Genomic DNA, 19,963 nt, shown 5'->3' with positions numbered 1-19,963 from the left:
CCTGGGGTCAGACAGATCCCGGGAATGTTCGGTATCTGGAGCAGATGGACACCGGAGGCTGCCAGACCCCTGGGACAGCCAGACCCCAGGGCTCTTGGGCACCCAGGGCCGTCGGGCCAGGGGCTGGATCCTTGGAAATGCCAGATCCTCGGAACTGCCAGAGCCCAGTGCTGCCGGATCCGGTGGCCAGCCAAACCGTGGAGCCACTGGCCTCCCCGGGCTCCCGGGAGCTACTGGACCCCCGGGCTGAACTGGCATCCAGGACTTCACAAGAGTTCCCCCACGCTTACACGCCTCCCTCGCTCCGGGTGACACCCTCCGCCGGTTCCACGGGGCTGCCTGCCCGGCAGAGACCCCCGGGACCGTCGGGGCCGTCGGGGCGGTGCTGCCCCGCGGCTGGGGGAGGTGGCGGCCGGCGGCCCCCGGAGCCTGGCCCGCCGTCAGGGGAACCAATGCGGAATTTCCTGGCTGGCGGCGGCGCCCCTCCCGCCGCTGCCGAGAGGGGCGCGGGGGAGGCGGCGGCGGCGGCCGAGCGCTCGCACTGGGGCTTCCGTCCGCCGAGCAGCAGCCGGGGCCGGGCGGGTACCGGGCACGGCGGAGCCGGGGCGAACGGGGCGGGCGTCGGAGCCCGGCTCCGTGTGGGATGGGCCGGGTCAAGCCGGGCCCCGCCGCTCCGACGGTGATGGCGGCCCGTGGGTTGCGACCGCCCCGCCGCGCCCGGGCCGGGGCCGCGCTGCTGCTGCCGGTGCTGCTGCTGGTGCTGAGCCGCGGAGCCGCGCAGGAGCTGAGCCCCCGAGGCAGGAACGTCTGCAGGGCCGGCGGGTAGGAGCGGTGGGACGGGCAGGTGTGCCTGGGCGCGGGGCACTGTGTGTCCCCGAGCCGCGCTGCGGGCCTGGGGCGCGGGGGGTGCGGCGGAGCTGAAGGGGGACGGGACGGGCGGACCCGCCGCTCCCCTCCCCTGGGCCAGCCGCGGCGCTGGGCGCCTTCCAAGACAAAGTCCGGTTTGTGCGGGGCTGGGGCGGGGGGAGCCGGGTGCCGGGAAGGAGGCGAGGAGCCCAGCCCGAGAGGGGCCGGGAGCGGGGGCACCGGTTCTGATCCCCGGGCGTGCTGCGGGAAGCCGGTTCTGCGCACCCCGGGGCTGGTCCTGGTCCCCCTGGGGCCAGTCCCGCTGCAGGGAACCGGTCCTGAGTGCCCCAAGGCCTGCACCCGCCGGGGCCGGGCGTGTCGCGGGGATCCTGTCTTGGATGCTTTCGGGGCCGGTCCTGCTATGGGAAGGTGGTCTTGGGTGCCTCTGGGGATCGAGACGTGCTGTGTGGGCCAATCCTGCATCCCGAGGGCCAGTCCTGCTGTTGGGAGCCGGTCCTGGGTCCCACCGGGGCTCGCGTTGATGGGGGATGGAGACGGTCCTGTGTCCCCGGGGCCGGTCCCATTGCCGAGCCTGGACTGGCAGGATGAGAGATGCTCTGGGTCTCCTGATGGAGCTGCCCTGCGCTGCTCGGGATGGTGAAGTTGGCAGCTCCAGAACCTCTGGATTTGGCTTCAGAAAGTGGGTGCTGGCACTGCCTGGCTGTCCTCGGGGATCGCATCCTGCCTGCTTGTCTGGGGGCAGGGCCCTGGGAACTGGCACTGCCTTGTCCCCTCTCCGGTGCTCTCCATTGTCCCAGCTGTTTGGCAGAGCATCACCATGCTTGGCCTTGATGCTGCCCAGGCTCCTGGGCCAGGCTGGCCTCATCAAAGAGGGCAGAGTGGCTGCAGCCTTTCCCTCCCAGCTAAGAGAGCGGGATCCTGGCCCCGGATGGGGGGCCCAGGCCATAAATGCACCTTTACATCTCGCCTGTGAGGTCAGATCAGTCCACAAGGAAAACATGTGCTGCAAGTGAGAGGGGCCGCATAATAGCTCCATTCAGCCGGGCCGCAGGGCGCTGGTGCCCCCTCCTCAAATTACAGGCTGCTTTCCTAAGGAGGCATTTCAGGAGCCAGAGCGGCTGCAGCTCCCAGCCCTGTGTAGATCCTTGTCAGGGGAGGGTGCCAGAGAGGGCTGTCCTCACTGCCTGGGATCCCAGCAAAACTGCCACCACATCTTGGGGTCACAGAGGGGGGCATGACCAGCATCCCCCCGTGTTCCTGGCATCCTGCCCCAGTTGTTGAGGATGTGGTACCTGGGTGCTGCTTCCCCTTGCACAGGCATCCCCCATCCCTGCTGGGTGGAGGTGGGGGAGATGCTACCACCCAGCGCCACAGGGCTCATACTCGCTCCCTGTACCACGCATGGTTGCTGTGGGTGCACAGGAGGCACTCGGTGATGAGCAGGAGAGGGTGTATGGGATGGGCAGGTCTGTCCTCCCACGGCAACCAGGGCCTGGAGGCAGCCAAGGAGACAGATAGGGTGGGACAGGGATGGTCCTGGGTAGTAGCTAAGGTGATGTTTGCGTAATTTTCCACCCCTCACCCTTCTGCAAACTCTTCTTCCCTCCCCACTCACGTGGCTGGCACCCACCCCTGTCTTTACTGTGCTCTTCCCCTCAGCATGGAGGACACTCCATGTGTCACCATCCAACCCCACCTTGGTGGCCCCAAACACCAAGGAAAGTGGTGTGAGTCCTGCTCTGTGCTGGGGTCTGGGGGCAGCTGGCCCAGAGGTGGCTTGGGGAGGAGGTCCTGGTTTGCGTCCCCCAAGCTCAGTAAAGCTGCTGGTTGGATTCTTGGGCAGGTAGTTATGCAAGTGCCAGGCTCTACTGTGCACATCCAGATGAGGGTTTTGGAGGACTTGAGAGGGGGATTCTGCTTCTGCCCCTCCTGTAGCCTCCTGATATCCAGCTAGTGGGTAGGAGAAAAGGGCATATTTGGGGTTATTTGGTGTGAAAAGTGTGTACTAGATGCAACTTGCTCCGAAATCTGAAGCTGTTATCAGCAGTTACAAGTGGGTACGACCCTCTCCAGAGCTGCCATTTGGGATGCTGGTTGATGAGAGCCCTGCACTCATGAGCATTGCTTTGTCTCTGTCCTGCTCTCACTAATGCTCTCCCTTGGTACTCTGTTGAGTTTTAACTTATTTTTCTTCTCTTTCTCTGCCCAAAGGGTTTCCCTCTGCACACGTAATCCTATGCCTGTCTGAACCAGGGCTCTCTGGGTCTGCCTGCAGCCTGAGGCTGGGTTCGAGTCGGGAAGCTTTGGCTGGCATCATCTGGGGTCCATGCTTCTGGCTGGGACCTGGTGGTCCTAAGAGCCCTGTGTGCCACAAGGGGGGAGCTGAGTGGCACTGAGTGATAGGTGACACCAAGAGAGAAGGGGCTTTGTGCCAGGCTGAAGCTTGGGAGGAGCAGCAGGGTGGAGAGCATTAGGGATGGCCATGTGGCTGAGGAAGGTGACCACGAGGCTTTGGACTTCGGCAATGTGCTGTGTACCCACAGGGCTCCTCTGCAGCTCCATCCAGCATGGAAAATATGCTGGCTCCCCAGAAACCCCCAAAGCATTTGTGTAGGTCCCACTAATGCTTGGCATGAGCAGGATGCGGCCATGTGTTGGAATCAGTGCTGGCATCAGGCACCTGTCCATGCAGGTCACAGCTCTGGCTCTGCCCACAGCTCTGCTCCTTTTCCTCCCAATCAGCGCAGCTCCTGAGCCCAGCTCAGAGGCAGCTTTACTTTCTTCTTTTTCCCAGCATTTGTAGCACTTTGAGGAAAAGAAGAGGAAAAAGGAGCAGTGTTTGCACTGTGCCTGTCTGCGGTAGCATGTCTGTGCAGGTCGGGAGTGAGCTTTTGAACAGGTCTCCTAGTTATCCCAGTCCTAGTGGTCACAGAGGAGATGGAGTGAGCCCTTTTGGGAGGAGCTGAGGCCACGAGAGGTGTGTCAGACCTGCACCCCAGTGGGTGCCCAGCCCTACTTCAGGGACAGGCGCACCTGGAGACCTGTCCCTGTGCCACACTGGGAGCACCAGTTACCCAGAGCCACATCCCGGCTGCCTCTCCTTGCAATGGGAGCAAGTTTATTTGCTGTCAAAGTCACTGATAAGGGAGGTGGGGGGCGCCCTGGGAAGGGCGGAGTAGAGATTAGGTATCAGTGAATAGATAAGCATGAATGCTGCATCCAGCGAGGCAGTGGGTGGGCTGGGGTCCTGGCTGGTGGTGACCAAGGTCCTGCTTGCCTCTGGCTCGTGGCAGGGGAAGGGCTCCCAGCTCCCCACTGTTGGGTCTCTCAGCAGGGCTGATGCTTCCTGGTGCATCCTCTGCGATGCCCCTTTTGGTGGTCAGTTTGAGCTCTTCCAGGGAGGAGGGTTCCCATGGGGAGGGGTTTCCCCTTGCAAGCCTGCAAGAGTTTCATCTATAAAGCACCAAACACTGAATTTCTAAAGGGTGGAGCAGTGAAAGCAACCCAGGGTGGGACAGCAGAGGCTTTGTCTGCACTGTGTGGGGCTCAGGGCACTGAGGACTCTTCCCTGCCTGCACCCAAGCGTCCTGGCACTGCTGGTGAGGCTTTTCAGCAAGGGCAGCCTGAAGTGGCTCAAAGAGTAGAACCTTATCTTCAGGACATGGTTTGGTGGTTGACGCCCTCCACCGTTAACACCATGCATCCCCTTGTGTGCTTGGCCAGAGCAGAGTCCCCTGCTCCAGCCCCAGGGTCCCGCATGGGGGATCCATGCTGGCTGCCACCGCAGCATCTCACGACCACTTTGACAGGCTGAATAGATGGAGCTATTTTTGGGCTCCAGCTGCAAGGCATTTTTTCCAGGCCTTGAATCATTTTTGTGGTTCTTTTCTGCCTCCTTTCCAGTTTTTCACCCTCTGCCACAAAAAGGGGGACCTGATGCTCCCAGCTGGGCTGTGTGGGTGCTGCTGGCTGTGGAAGTTGGGTCTAGCCTCCCCGGTACCTGCGTTGGGCCAGGGGCTGCTGGCAGCTCCCTCCCCAGCCCCAGGACAAGGCTGTCTGGCAGCCAGACATGGTCCTGTGACTGTGCTGGGTTTTGAGCAAATACTTCCTCGCTGTCTCCTCCTCCCTTTCTGCATTTGTTACATATAAAGAGGAAAAGGGAAAAAAAAAAAAAAAAAAAGCAGAACACATTCCAGGCTGCACTGCTAGACCAGCACAGGGAAGTTTTCCTTGACTGCAGCTTCCACTTGGACCATTTCTAACCCTCCAGCATCACTCCCATTGCTTGTGGGGACCAGGCAAGGCAGGTCACTCTGGGAATGAGCACATCTCCATAGGGATGAGCAGGGTTTCCCACCCCAGGGGTCTTTGTGGTGTCATTGCACGGGAAGTGTGTTCTCCACACCTGAGTTGAAGCATCATGAGCCCCCGGCCATTGACTTGGGGTGGTCATTGAAAAAGTAGGGGTGAGCTGTTCTTGCTTAGTCCCCACATGTCCCACCCCCATGGGGTGTCCCTGGCCAGGCCCCCATGGGGGTCTTTGACACCATCCTGGTGTTGGCCAGATAAAGCTTGTGCCAAAAATACATCAGCTTGTGTTGATGATCCTCTGCATGATGATTCCCAGAGCTGGAGGCACTCCAGGACAGACAAAGTTTCAGTGACCCATCCTGCAGGCAACGAGGTGCAGGCAGGGTGTGGCCAGAGAATAGTAGTGTGGGGACATGGGTGGTGCAGACTCTGCCAGCCCCTGCTCACCACAGCACCCTCCTGAGCACCCAGGGGAAACTCACCAGGTTCCAAGCCATCCCCACCTGGGAGCCAGCTGCTGTGCCAGACCCTCAGGGGCACAGCAGTTGGTCCTCCCCTGGGACATGTAGAGCCTTCCTTTTTTTCCCAGCTTTTGGGATACTCAGTGGGATTTTTATTATTTTTTTTTACCATAATGGCTGCAAGTGCAATTCATGTTTCATTGCTCCTGATTAATAGCAGGAACTGGTCCTGTCCTCTCCCTCACCACGTTGGTGCTCCTAGTGGGTTCTTGGGAAGGACCAAGACCTTCTGAGAATCATAAACACTTTTGACGTTTTTTTTCCTTGCAGCTCCTCAGTGCTCGTGTGCTGCCCAGGATGGAGGCAACAAGGAAGCGAGTGTTTACTAGGTAAGCACCAGCCTCTTGCTCCACTGGACACTGTCCATCCTTGCTGAGCACTCCTGGCCTCAGCCCCACTGTCAGGGGTGCCCTGATGTGCCCCATATAGGGGACGTCCTGTCCAGGGGCTCTCTGCCTGCAGCTGGGCTCCCCTGGACACTGGAGGCTATCCTGTCTCCCCGCAGTGCATGGAGCCAGCAGCGTGTGGCTGGAATGGGTGCTCAGCACCCATGTTGGGGTGCTGGTCACAGAGCCCAGCCCTGGGGCATCCCCTGTCCCCAAAATGATGCCCTGGAGTGCCCCAGTGGGCTCCTCCATAGGGAGCATCACCTCTTTCCTGGGATGGGAGGTTTCTCTCCATATTGGCCAACTTTGGGTCTAAGGATTTGGGAGTGTTGCTCTGGGACCCAAGGGACAGTGAGGTGTCCTTGAGGTCAAGTGTGGGGACAGGAAAGGTGCAGCTGTGAGGATAGGACACAGAGAGTTCCTATGAGTGCTGCAGCATGGGGAGTCGACCCAAGCTGCCGGAGGAGCAGAAACCTCCAAGACCAGGCAAGTGTCCCCATTGGGGAGTGGCTGTGGGGGCAGGAGAATGCCAGGCAGGGGCCACTGAGCCAGCAGGCAGGGCAGCCCTGGCCACACTAGGTGTTACGGCTCTCACCAGGGCCATGGCAAGCCCAGCATGGGTGCTCAGTGTGAAGCCCCAGGAGCTCATCCCCGCCGTGATGCCAGGATGCCGATGCCTGTTTTGAGATTCCTGTGCTCCAGAGTAGCTCCGCCGGGGGAGCCTCATGGCAGCAGTTTGCAGCCAGCAGCACAGAGCACGTAACCAACTAACCCACCATGCATGAGCCCTCATAACCGCTCGCTGCATGCGTTGGTGCCGGCGCACCGGGAGCAAGACACGGTCCCTCCAGCGTGCCAGCAGGAAGGGAGAAGGACAGAGTCTGCCAGGACAGTGTGGGGGACAGTCCCACCAGTGAGCTGTCCCCATTTCCCCGCCCCCCCAACCTGCTCTAACCGCTACTCACTGCTCCTAACCTGTGCCATCTGTCTATTTTAGGGCTTTCTATAGTATCCATCACCGTAGGTCTAAGACCTCCCAGGTAAGGTGGACGGGATGGGTGGTCTGCTCTCCCTCCCCCAGTAGCTAAGGAGGCTTGTCCATGTGGGATCTGCCTGTGCCTGCCTGCACCACAGTGCTGCCTGTCCCACGTCCTGCCCTGCTGAGGGCCTTGGCCCCAGCATAAGGTCCCCTTGGCTGGAGAGGCTCTGGTGGCCTTTGGGGGCTGATGGTCTGTGCAGGAGATGTGGTGGTGTGGCTGGCAGTGATGCTGCTACTGTCCCAAGGTGTGCAGGGAGGGGTACAGGGGGACTGTGCTTGTGGCTGCCCCAAACCCCCTACCCCATGTTCCCATCCTCCCCCAGCCCCTGCCCAGAGCTGCCTCTGCCTGCAACGGAGTTGAGCAAGGGACACGCCTATGGGTGCATCTGGTGACAGGGACAGAGCTGAGCTGGGTGGCAGGAGGCTGGTGGCAGGGATGGAGCTGAAAAGGGTGGCAGGAGGCTGATGACAGTGACTGGCTGAGCTGGGTGGCTGGTGTCAGGGGTGGAGCTGAACAGGGTAGCAGGAGGCTGGTGGCATTTCTCTGGTGACGGTCCCATTCAGCCTGCCTGGCTACTTGCTACGCTAGTTGTGGTACCATAGCTCAGCAGCACCCAGAGTGCCACAATGTACCCCTTCCCCTGCTCTGTGGTGCTGGGACAGGACTGGGGACAGCAGGGACAAGTCTGGTGGCACTCATGCTCACACCTGCCATCTGTCCATCCATCCAGCTGTGTGTGAGGGAAACTTCACCTGCAAGGAGAATGAGGTGTGTGTCAGGCCTGGCGAGTGCCGCTGCCGCCATGGCTACTTCGGTGCCAACTGCGACACCAGTGAGTACTGGGGAGCACCCAGGGGTGGGAGGGGGGTTGGGGTCCTTCTTGTCCCAGGGTTACTTTCCAGAGCAGAACATCAGGGATGAGGCTGCAGGTGCTCTTGCTCTGCCCTTGTCTGTCCCCTGGCTTTGTCCCCAGGGCATTGTCCCTTTAGAGCAGTCTTCTCTGAGATCTGGTGTAATGGCAGGAGGTGGGGAGGGAACTGCAGTTGAGAGGTCCTGTGGTTGTCTTGTGGGTTCTTCTGTGGGCAGTACCAGGGCTGATGGCTCTGCCCACAGAGTGTCCCCGGCAGTTCTGGGGTCCCGACTGCAAGGAGATGTGCAGCTGCCACCCCAATGGGCAATGTGAGGATGTGACGGGCCAGTGCACCTGCAACCCCAACCGCTGGGGCCCCAAGTGTGAGAATGTCTGCCTCTGCAAGCATGGCAAGTGTGACCAGAAGACGGGCAAATGCACCTGCGAGCCCAAGTGGTGGGGACCCCAGTGCTCCAGCTCCTGCTATTGCAGCCACAACTCCCAGTGTGACCAGCAGACGGGCAACTGCCTGTGCCAGCCGGGTTGGTGGGGCCGCGGCTGCAACAACCAGTGCTCCTGCAACAATTCACCCTGCGAGCAGTTCACCGGGCGCTGCCAGTGCCGGGAGCGAACCTTCGGGCCCCGCTGTGACCGGTACTGCCAGTGCTACAAGGGCAAGTGCAACCAGGTGGATGGGACCTGCACGTGTGAGCCGGGCTACCGGGGCAAGTATTGCCGCGAGCCGTGCCCAGCTGGCTTCTATGGGCAAGGCTGCAGGAGGCGGTGAGTAGCTGGAACCCATAGGGCTGGGCTGGCAGCATGGGCTCAGTGGGAGAAGGCAGCAAGTTTCAGGGTGCTGCAGAGGGTGACTGGCTCCCCTGGGCTATTTCAGGTGTGGGCAGTGCAAGAGCCTGCAGCCGTGCACTGTGGCCGATGGGCGCTGCCTGACCTGTGAGGCGGGCTGGAATGGCACCAAGTGTGATCAGCCCTGCTCACCCGGCTTCTACGGAGAGGGCTGTGAGCAGCTCTGTCCCCCCTGCAAGGACGGTCACACCTGCAACCACATCAATGGCAAGTGCTCCCATTGCAACCCAGGTTGGATTGGAGACCGGTGAGTGTGGCTGGGTGCTGGGTGCAGGGCTGGGTCCTTGTGAGCGATGGCCACCCTCCTGCTGCTCCCTGCCCAGGACCAGGGCTGGCTGTGGGTCTCCCCACCTCTCTCTCGGGAGGTCAGGGATGGGTTGAGCCTGCTGGTGCTGCCGTGGGACCAGAGGGAGCTGCAAGACCCCTGCCACATGGCCCCAGCTAACGCTGGGTGCTGGGTTTAGGGCTCAGCTCTGAAGCCAGGCTGTGTTCCTGCAGGCGCTTGTGGTCAGGATTGGGTCCAGGGCTTTGCAGCACCCAAACAGAGCTGGTGACACACAGCCCCATCTCCCTGCCTGCAGGCAGGAGGGCTGGGGGGATGCTGATGGGTGCTCCAGCTGCCTGCCCTCATCTGTCTCCAGGTGTGAAACCAAGTGCCGGAACGGGACGTACGGGGAGAACTGCGCTTTCGTCTGCAGCGACTGTGTCAACGGGCAGTGCCACTTCGAGACTGGCCACTGCCTCTGCCACCCTGGCTCCCATGGCACCTTGTAAGTGCAGCATGGTGGGAACACCTTGGGGTGCAGGTACATGTCAGGTTTCTCCTGCCCCTTGGGTCCCCACCACTCCCTGGCAAGAGGTTTCCTGCAGTGGAAGCACTCAGGGGCATCAATTCTGGTGCCTTTGGAGTGGAGGGGAAAGGATGCCCTGGCAGAGCCGTTAGCACAAGGGAACTCAGCAAGAGAGAGGGTTTGCTTTAGGAAACTGCTGTTTGGCAAAAACAAATGCTGTCGACAAAACAGTGGTTTGGGTTTTTTTCCTTAAATCCAGGGTGGAATTTCTAGCTGAAAAGAGAGAAAAAACCACATCCCAGAATAGCAAATAGCATCATGCACATGGCATCCCTGGGGTGTGCCTTCTGCGAGCTGTGGCTCTGGCCAGTGTCTTCCTCACCCTGTGAAGACCCCCCTGGGCCCCTCCTGCTCTCCCTGCCTAAGGAAGGGGCACAAGAGATGTCAATGACCTGCTCACATTGCCTGGTGTTTTTTTCCAATTGTTTGAAAAGGTGAGGAAAGTGTTTCCCACCTGGCTGAGGTGTTGCAACCAGCTCCCCCAGGTCCTGCTGGGTGTTGCTCAGATTTTCCTGGGAGTTAACCACGATGCTCAGGATGTGGGGGACCAGGGATGCTTGGGATGCTGTGACTGGAGATGCTCAGGATGCAGGTACCAGGGATGCTTGGAATGTGGGGGACCAGGGATGCTCAGGATGTGAGGACCAAGGATGCTCAGGATGCAGCCCTGGCCTGAGTAGCATTCTGGAGCTGAACCATGGGATGAGCTGTGCCATTCATTTTTGATGAAAAGGGGATTATCTCTGCAAGGAAGGTGGAAGGGCTGCCCTCACCCTGCAGGGGTGTCCTCTCAGCTGTGTGCTGGGCAGATGCACATAATGGGTTTATCTTCTCTGTGTCATTCCCAAAAGCGCCAGGACTCTTAGGGGTAATAAAATAATCCCCCTCTGCTCTCCCAAAACCTCAGCCTGGGGCAGAAATGGGGGTCCAAGTGGTGGGGTGAGAGGTTTGGACTGGCTGGGGAATTATCCCTGCTTCTGTCATGCTGTGTTGGCTGCCCCAGCGCAGCTGCTCAGAGTAGCCATGGGGCTCAGCACCCGTTGTGGGGCACACGGGGGCACGAGGCTGCCCTGGGCAGCACTTTGCAAGTTGCTGTAGCGTGAAATGGGCTGAGCTGCCTCTGGGCACAGCGCCGAGGGCTGAGGGGAAGCTGTGTCCCCAGGGGAGTAGGTTTGGGCTGGGGCCTGCTGGCTTCTTATGGCTACAGCCACTCCAGCCAGGATGCTGCTGCCGGTGAGCAGCTGGCAGAGGGATCCAGTGCCCAGATCCATCTGGGTCCAGCACTGCCGTGCCTGTCCTGTGGCTGCGGTGGGAGGTCAGATCTGTCCCACCAGCACCAAGAGCCCCAGTTGCTTTGACATGTGCCTGGCACAGGTTTGCCACATTCAGACCCTTGATGCTTGCGGGTTGGTACCTGTTCATGCACATCCCCATTGCCTTGGTGACACCGCCAGGTGTCATTTTACCAGCAGTGGAGGTTTGATGGTGGGCTGAGCCGAACCAGAAGGATCATAGATGCCTCAGGGCTGCTCAGTTGTTTTTTCTTCTTGGAAGCCAAAAAAAAAACAAACCAATCTGGGTACTGTCCCAGCTCCTGCTCACTGAAGCTCTGCCTGGCTTTGGGGCGTGGGTCTGGGGGTGCCGCAGCCATGTCACCACTGAGCTAAGCTGGAAACCCTGTGTGTGACACCAGGGTGGCTTCAGCTCTGACTACTGGGTTAACCACCTTTCATAATTACTGTGCCTAATTGCGAAGCCCCTTGCAGGGAGCAGTGAGACCATCAGCTCCAGCAGGGCCAAACCATTGCAGGATGTTGGGGGGTTGTGCCAGAGCAGGCTGGAAAGGTGCCTCCTGCTTTTCCCTGGAGCAAGGGTAGGGTTTGGGAGGAGGCAGCAGTCAGGGTAGCAAATCCTCTCACCCAGCCCCTTCCCTCCAGCTGTAACCTGACTTGCCCACCTGGCCGTTATGGAGCCAACTGTGCCGAATCCTGCAGCTGCCATGACGGCACCTGTGACCCCCTGACGGGCGCCTGCCACATGGGTGAGTGCCGGTGGGCATGGTGCGGGGCAGCGGGCAGCATTGTGGGCTGGCACCGGGCTGAGCTGGCCGGGCTTGTCTTGCAGAGGCCAACCAGCGGATGGGGGTGATCGGGGCAGGAGCACTCCTGGCCCTACTGCTCATCCTCTTGCTCTCCCTGCTCTGCTGCTGCTGTGTCTGCCGCAAGAAGGATGAAGCCCATGGGTGAGTGCCAGGTCTGGGTGTGTTTGCGCCAAACTCTAGGGGAGATGTGGATCTGGGGACAGCTAGGACATCAATGACCAGTGCAGGCAGGGCTAGGACCAGTGGGAGGATGCAGGGACCGCACTAGGACAGTGGTGCTGAGGGGAAACTGAGGCAGAGCAGCACTGCCGACCTGATACCGGGTGCCCTGTGAGTCCCCGGGCTCTGAGCAGGTCCCATTGCATCCTTATGGCAGCACTCATCTGGGGGACCTAGGGTGAGCCCTGCCTGGGGACCCTGTGACCCTCGCCCTAACTTTTTTTCCCTCTCATGGGCGATCTCGCCATCTCTCATGGAGACCCACCAGGTCCCCTCCAGTCTCCAGGGAACTGCAGCTGATCTGCAAATGGAACCCTAAAATACAGCAACAGCATCAAGACATGACCAAAACCCCCAGAACAAGCCCCTGGGCCATGGTGTGAGACTTGGGAGGTGATGGGCTATGACACTGCTGGCAGTCCTGCATGGGAGTGTTGGGATGGATGAGTTCCTGCAGCGAGGTCGGGATGCTGGAGAAATCCTCCCCCTGGGCTGCCAGCTCCTGCACGGGAATTTTCCAGAAGCCTCCCTCTGCAGCCCTGCCAGCTCAGTCCCAGCCCAGGACATCTGGCTCAGGAGCCTGGGGGATGCATGTAGTTATCCAAGAGATACCATCCCAGCCTCAAGAGGGGAAGTATCACACTGGGAGAGGGGAAATAGCTCAAAATAGTTTCCTTTCTCCTGGAGTGCCCGGACTTCCACAATGTCCCCAAACAGCCAGGTCACCTGCAGTGCTGTCTCAGCAGCAGGCCATTGCTGAAGCATCCCAAGGGACCGTGGGGACACTGCAGGTTTCCTACCTCAACACACAAAGCCGCTCGCTCCTGCGGCCTCTGATGATTGCTTGGAAACATGGCCCCAGGAAGCTTCAAAACCAGAGAGCAAATAAAGAGAAGCCACGTGTTTGTTTTTGGGTTGGGATGATTTTATTTTCTTTAAAGATTCAGGGTCTTGGCTGGGTGTTGTGGGTACTTTAGGGCCAGGCTGCCAACAGCTGTGGCCAGATATGGCCTCGCCACCACCCTGTGGCTCCACTCAGCATCCTGGGGCCGGGGCTGGCAGCAATCCTGGCAGGTCCATGTCCCACTCTTGCCCAGGACAACCCCTGCTGTGATCTGCCCCATTATCTTTCCCCAAACTCCTCTGTGTTAGCACCATCCCTGATCTCCTGACTCTCCTCTCGGCCCATGAAGGCTGTCCCACCCGAGGCAGATGCTGGTGCCTTTCTGATGGGGCTGTCACCTTCTCTTGCAGCTCCAGCCAGGACCCAGCAGCAGCCAAGAAGCCACCGAGACGCTTGTGCGGGCGTTTCAGTCGCATTGGCATGAAGCTCCCGCGCATCCCCCTGCGCCGCCAGAAGTTACCCAAGGTCGTGGGTAAGGTGCTGGGGTTTGGGGAGGGGGGTGGAGAGCCAAGCCCGGGGGCTTTACTTGTGGTCCACAGCATCCTTTCCAGCCCCAAACCCAGGACAGTGAGCGTGGCAGAGCAGTGACGGGGACGTGTGGGTCCCTGGGGCTTTTGCAATGCGGGGTGTGAGCTGCCTGGCTCATGCAGGCTCAGCCCTTTCCCAGTCTGAGCTTCTGGATGTCAAAGCACATCGTTTTGCTTCACGAGGGCAGGTACCTGGTGCCTGGAGCTCAGCTGAGCTGTGAGTTTTGGAGGTTCCCCTGAAAGAGGAATGGTCGCAGTAGCCAAATGCCTTGTTTGCCCTTTTGCTCCTGACCAAACCCTACTCCACCTTTGTGTGGGGCAGAAGCATCCAAGTCAGGGCTGGAACCCACCCCTCTGCTGGGCACAGCAGCTGAGGATGGAGGGGCAGAGATTTGGGGTGAGTTCCCTGCCCTGCCCAGGCACCAAGCACAATGACAGAGGAGCTGCTCACAGCCCAGGAGCTCCTGATCTGGGGATGCTGTGGCTGTCAGGGCCCCCCAGTGAGGCAGCTGAGGGACACTGTACCCTGCACGTGCTGAAACCTGACTGCACTCCTCCCAGTGTGAGGATGGGGATCTGCTGCTTCAGAGAGGAGCTTGTGGAATAAAGTGGGGTTGAAGGCAGCACTCCCCAGCCTGTGCTGGCTCAGCCCCACATTCCCCCACACCTCCCCATGCTGGCCAGACACCCCAAACAGCTACATCACAGACTGGTTTGGGTTAGAAGGGACCTTAAAGACCATCCAGTTCCAACCCCCTGTCATGGGCAGGGACCTTGAAGATCATCTAGTTTTTCCACCAGACCAAGTTGCTCCAAGCCCCATCCAACCTGCCCTTGAACACTTTCAGGGATGGGGCAGCCACAGCTTCCTTGGGCAACCTGGGCCAGTGTCTCACCACCCTCACATTAAAAAATTTCTTCCTAATATCTCAGTCTCCCCTCTTCCAGTTTAAAACCATTCTCCCTTGTCCATGCCCTGCTAAAAAGTCCCTCTCCAGCTTTTCTGTAGCTCCTTCAGGTACTGGATCCTGGCATGCAGCAGCTCAGTCTGAGGCCCAATCCCCCACCCTGGGCAGGGAGATAGAGGTAGCTCCCATCCCAGCACACAGTGCCCCAGCTCTAACATCAAAGCGGGGAGGACTCGAGCTCCACACAGCAAAGCCCTGCTCTGTGGCAAGGTGGACCAGGGACAGAGAAATGTTCCTGCTGCAAGGATAACAGAGGTTGTGTTTGTGGAAGGGGCTGGGCAGGGCTCAGGAAGGACAGAGGCTGCCTATATGTGGTGAGGGCAGGGGGCGGGTCAGGGGGTCCAGAGGCTGCTGACGCCCACCCAGCTGCTCTAAACAGGGCAGAAGTGGCTCTGGGACAGGCTGAGGATGCAGCGCTGGTGCCGGGGGGATGCTGGGGATGGCTGCAGGTCCCAGCTGGGCTGGGTCTGTTCCTGGAGCCTGTTGATGGGGTTGTTGTTTCCCTGGGGGAAAGGCTTTGGTTGGCAGTTGTCTTGTGTTTGTGGTGTTATCCCATGTGGCACAGTGGAGCTGGGGTGGTCTTCAGCCACTGCTGATCCCTCTGGTGCACAGTGCTGTGATGCCTCTGGCCCTCACTGGGTCTGGGGACACCCCAGGCGAAGGACAGCTGCCTGGGCTTTTCCCCTCTGGGCTCAAACATGACCATGGTTACCACCAGTGAGCACAAGCCCATATATGGTAGAACTTTCTCAGATGGGGGCAGCAGGTTTTGAAGCCCCACCAAAGCTCATCAGGTGCCTGGAGCCCCAGCTACCACCCTTGAAAGCTGCTGCCCCACCTCAGCACCAGCTTCAGATCTGCAGCATCTCCCTGGGGGTTGCACCTGAGTGAGCACACTGTGGGGCCACATCCTGGTCTGACGCCAGCATCTGCGATGCTAGGGTTTGGACATCCCCGTGGGTTTCACGGGGTTTTCTTGCCCAGGGTGTCAGTGATGCCAGTGTGGGTCTCGGTTGTGTGTCACCCCACGGGTGCTGGGGAGCTTGGGGTGAGTGGTAGGGGGTAGGCAGGAGGGCTCCGGGGCCACCCTCCCACAGCCTCTCTGTGGCTCCTTGCTGCTTCATCCCAGCCTGGGGACCAGCCAGCCACCATTCAAGCAGGACTGGAATGGGCACCCTGCTGCTGTGGCCCTGGGAGCTTTCAGGGAGAAGCAGCAGGAGGGGACCTGGGGGAGGTTGGCACATTTCTCCCAGCCCCTTCAGCCTGTGATATATCAGCCAGGGGGAATAAATCCCAGGGGGCCAGGCAGGAGCCCCTGAGCCCAGCTCCAGGTGCACAGCACACCCTTTTTATATTTTGGCCACGTCTTGGGTCTCATCCCAGTCCCAGAGACGCCTCGTGGCCGTGAGTCCCAGCCACTCGTCACGCTCCCTCTCAGGAAGCACCGCCCTTCATCCGCTTCCTGCTGCCTGCTTTTAATTTTCCCTTTTTGGTTTTTATTACAAGGAAAGCCATGTTGAAACTGCTGCTTCCCCCTCTCCAGGCCATTTGCTCTTTAAATCTTGCTGCTTTTCTTTTTTTTATTTTTTTTTTCCCCTTCCTCCAAGAAGCCAAACTACGCAGGGGTAGGCGCACGTCACTGCCATCACTTCATGTCCCCAAGTCTCTGAAGCCAGATTATTCTACTGAAGAATAAATGTTTGGGTGGGCATCCCAATAACACTTGGAGTAATTTTATTGTAAAACAGGAACGTGGTGCAAGAACCAAACAGTCCAGCAGTGTGACTTAGACAGTTGAGGTGTGTGGGCAGAGGTGAAAAATACCTGGCAATATTGATGTCAGCTGCTGCCCAAGGGGGGACCTTAACCTTGGGTGTTTGTTGCCCTTGCTGCACAGCAGGGCTCTGCCTGGGCTGCAGCTCTTGCCACCACCTCAGGGGACAAAAGCCAGCAGGCAGGAGATGGGGACAAGAGCATCTGATGGTACCTGGCTCTCCAGGAGGGTCAGTGCCACCCAGCCAGCTGGGTGCTGCCTCAGTCCCGTGGCAACCCTAAGGCAATGCCAAAGGTGCAGGTACCCAGTGAGCACCACAGGGTGGGCTGTGACCTGAAGTTATCCAGCAAAAAGCCTTAAAAATTATCACAGAAAAAACAGTCCCTCCTGGCCCGGGCAACTGTCTTTGCCTGTTTTCTTTGTCTGTTGAAACTGAAAATACTTTTCAACACCAGGATTCTCTTCTCCAGTGTTTTTTCTTTTCCACTTAGCTTCTCTGTGGGCATCTTCCTTGGCTTCAGGGTGGGAGAAACAGAAATGTGGCAGACCTGGGAAAAACAGTGCTGTGCATCCCCCTGCCACCTCTTGTCATCTGTCTCCCTCCTTTTGCAGAAGCAGAGGAAAAGAAAAATGCAAACAATGATGCTGAAGTGGAAATTCATGTAATTTCCACTCATTTCTTTCCCCAGGAAAGGGGACAGTCGCAGCACCAGGTCTTTGTGGGGTGGCCATGCAGGTTGTGCAGCTCATGGGTGACCACCAGGATGCTCACCGGGTCCTCATGGGACCCAGGACTTTGGGTGGCTCAAAGGGACTTTGGTCCCTCTGCCATTCTCGCTCTAGGCAGCTGAAGCCCTGCTATGGAGAGGAGGGGTAGATGGAGAGCATAAGGCTTGTGTGGGCTCTGCTGTCCACAGCCATTTGTCCCCAGGCATGGGGGATGCTGGTCCCCACCCCAGCACGTTGATGGCTTCTGTCAGTGCTTGGCTGGGGCAAGAGCTGCCCCCATGCCTGGGATGTTATCCCTGTCCCCACCAGCAAGTTGGGCACAAAGGAGCTGTGCAGCATCCCACTCCTGGCTGGTGCGGGGGCCAAGGGGAGCTGCCAAGACAGGCACTAACAGCAGTTCCTTGCCCTCACAGTGGCCCACCATGACCTGGAGAACACCTTGAACTGCAGCTTCATTGAGCCACCCTCCGTGGTGGAGCAGCCTTCCCCATCCTGGTCATCCCGTGGGTCCTTCTCCTCCTTCGACACTACGGATGAGGGGCCGGTGTATTGCGTTCCCCACGAAGGTGAGCTGGGGATGGGGTATGTCCCCAGGAGACTCTGGGGCAATCACCAGGGGCCATTTCCTGCTCAGTGAGGAGATGTTACCCTTGTGCGGTGTGGACTATGTCACCCTGGCTCCTCATGCACTGGTAAGGGACACGGGTGCTGAAGTTGCCTCCTGTGTGGTTTCAGAGCTCCCTTCTCCAATGTTTGCTGCCCTGGGTTGTTTTAAGAGCCTTCTGGTGCTGGGTCCTTGACTGGGAGGAGGGGATGGGGGGACCTGGGGACACACTGGATGGAGAACCAGATGGGATGCCATCCCTCCATGCTGCAGAAGCATCTCGGTCCTTTCCCTCCACGGGGGTCCTTCCCCATCCACCCTTACAACTGTGTGTTCTCCTCCTACAGAGAGCGTGGGTGATGGCAGGGACAGAGGTACACCTGCCAGCCCTGGGGACAAGCTGATGGCCCCAGCCAGCGGGGAGGAAGCAGGCGAATATACCTTCCTGAAGGAGACAGGCTCAGTCAGAGCCTTCCCGGCTGACAGTAGCGAAACGCCGCTGCTCAAGTCCTCAGACAGTGAGCGCTCCTCCTGCGGCTCGGGCTCGGCCGGTGCTGCACTCTATGCTCGGGTGGCCCGGCTCTCCAAGCAGTCCAAGGAGGAGGAGGATGCTGGCGTAGAGCCCCGCAGCCCTGGGAAGCCACCGTCTCCGGAGAAGACCAAACCTCGTCCCCCAGACCCGGCCACAAAGCCCAAAGTCTCCTGGATCCACAGCAGGTACAATTCTGGCCATTCTAACTCGCTGCCAGCGCCCAGCCGGTCCCCAGAGCAAGTGGCCATCCAGTTGGGCAGCCCCGAGCAAGGCCAGAGCATGGCCAAGAGGAAGAGGAGCCCAAGTGAGACATCGGCTGGCACACAGGGCAGAGCAGAGGAGAAGGGCAGCACGCGAGGCAAGAAGCAACCAAAGGAGCCCGGTGTCCCCGAGGGCAAAGCCAGCCTCTGCGGGGAACCCCAGTCACCCTCCAAGCCCAAGCAGAGGAGCAAAGCCGGCTCGGAGCCGATAGAGAGCATCAACGGGGCGGTGCAGAACGTCTTCCGAAAGATGGGCACCTTCCAGCCGGAGCGGCGGGGTGGGGACAACAAGGATGCTCCCCGCAGCCCTGGTGTCAGCAAACCCCGCTCCGAGCCCCTCCATCCCCACCTGGCCTCCGAGCTGGCCGCCCAGCTTAAGGAAAAGACTCAGAGCCTCAACAAGGGGGATGGAGGCACTCGGGCCAATGGGGTGGGGTCCCAGCGGGAGAAGCCCACCCCTCCACAGAAAGCCAAGCGCTCGGCAGCTGCCAGTGGCCAGAAGACCAGCAAACCCTTGCTGCCCACTTCTCCCCATTTGCAAAAACTGATCCCTGGGGTGGCTGAGCCAGCGGCTGGGGAGCCCAAGCAAGTGGAGAAGCCAAGCACCAGCAGCGGCCAGGACCAGGCTCTCCCTAACGAGCAAGTGGCCAAGAAAACCCCCATTAAAAAGCCTCCCAGGAAGAAGAGCCGAGAAGCCAGCTTGGAGCAGCCGAGGCCAGCCGCCATGCCCACTCAGGCCGTGCAGTGACCGGGAGCCAGGCACCGGCCCCGCACCAGCTGGTCGTGCACCGGGAGGCAGGACATTTGCCAGCATAGCCATGGACTGGGCAGGGGCACTGGAGGAGCCTTGAGCCTCCATTTCCTGCCTCCATCTCTCTCATCCCTTTTTTTCCTTTAGTCTCCCCTGCCCCAGGACTTGGTCCTCCCCCTCCAAGCCCTGCTGCCTGCTCCCTGCCTGGGTCTGGCAGCTCACCCTCCCACACAGGGCAGGACCACAGGGAGCTGGCCTGGCCGCCAACCCAGGGTGGTCTGTGCGTGGCATATTCCCCCCCACCCCCTTTTTGTAGCAGCATTATCTATTGCATAAGCAGCGCTTGTTGTACTAGACGTACCCACGGTATATTCTGCAGTAACGGAGACGCTCACTTCCCAGCCCACTTGGGTCCGTCGGGCTCGTGGAGCTTGGGAGAGGGAGGGTGCAGCTGCCTGGTGCCCAGGGCTTTGCCAGGGATGTGCCCCCCATCCATCACTGGTGGCAAACCCCTTCCCCAGCAGCCCAGGCTCCAGGCATGGCTCTCCACAGCTGGGCCTGCCACAGCCATGCAGTGCCTGGTGTGGGGTCGAGCTGGTTTCGACCGATGCCTCCCTGCCCTCGCCCGGGGCTGCCTCTAGCCAGCAGGAAAGCACTGGTTACAGCCAGAGCTGGGCACCCTGTGGGCTCCCACATCCCATCCAGCAGAGTTGGAGGGATTAGTTTGGTACGACAGAGCCTGGCACATCTGCAGAGAGCTTTCCAAATAAAAATGTATTTCTTCTGTAGCCAGGTGCCATACCTCTGTGCCCTAGACTGCCACAGGCAGGTGACAGGCTGGACATCACCTGCTCTGGCTCACCTGGTCCTGAGCAGGATGCGGGGAGGTGGGCGACCTTGGGGC

The 19,963-nt window shown here is 59.7% G+C and overlaps 1 protein-coding gene across 1 annotated transcript; it reads left to right on the top strand.

The window, feature by feature from the left end:
* The first annotated feature begins 419 nt into the window (after positions 1-419).
* SCARF2 (scavenger receptor class F member 2) lies at positions 420-19,847 on the top strand. Its single transcript, XM_051634121.1, is given in 13 exon segments — positions 420-556; positions 558-630; positions 632-822; positions 5,970-6,028; positions 7,856-7,957; positions 8,239-8,758; positions 8,868-9,086; positions 9,481-9,609; positions 11,628-11,731; positions 11,815-11,932; positions 13,265-13,386; positions 17,326-17,478; positions 17,864-19,847. Coding segments are annotated over 13 exon segments (3,087 nt in total). The 5' UTR covers positions 420-452; the 3' UTR covers positions 19,057-19,847.
* Positions 19,848-19,963: the final 116 nt, after the last annotated feature.

This window comes from Apus apus, chromosome 16 (assembly GCF_020740795.1).
Source record: "Apus apus isolate bApuApu2 chromosome 16, bApuApu2.pri.cur, whole genome shotgun sequence".
In the NCBI taxonomy this organism is placed as follows: domain Eukaryota; kingdom Metazoa; phylum Chordata; class Aves; order Apodiformes; family Apodidae; genus Apus; species Apus apus.
Note: the sequence above shows the minus strand (reverse complement) of the source record. Positions and strands in the feature narration are given on the sequence as shown.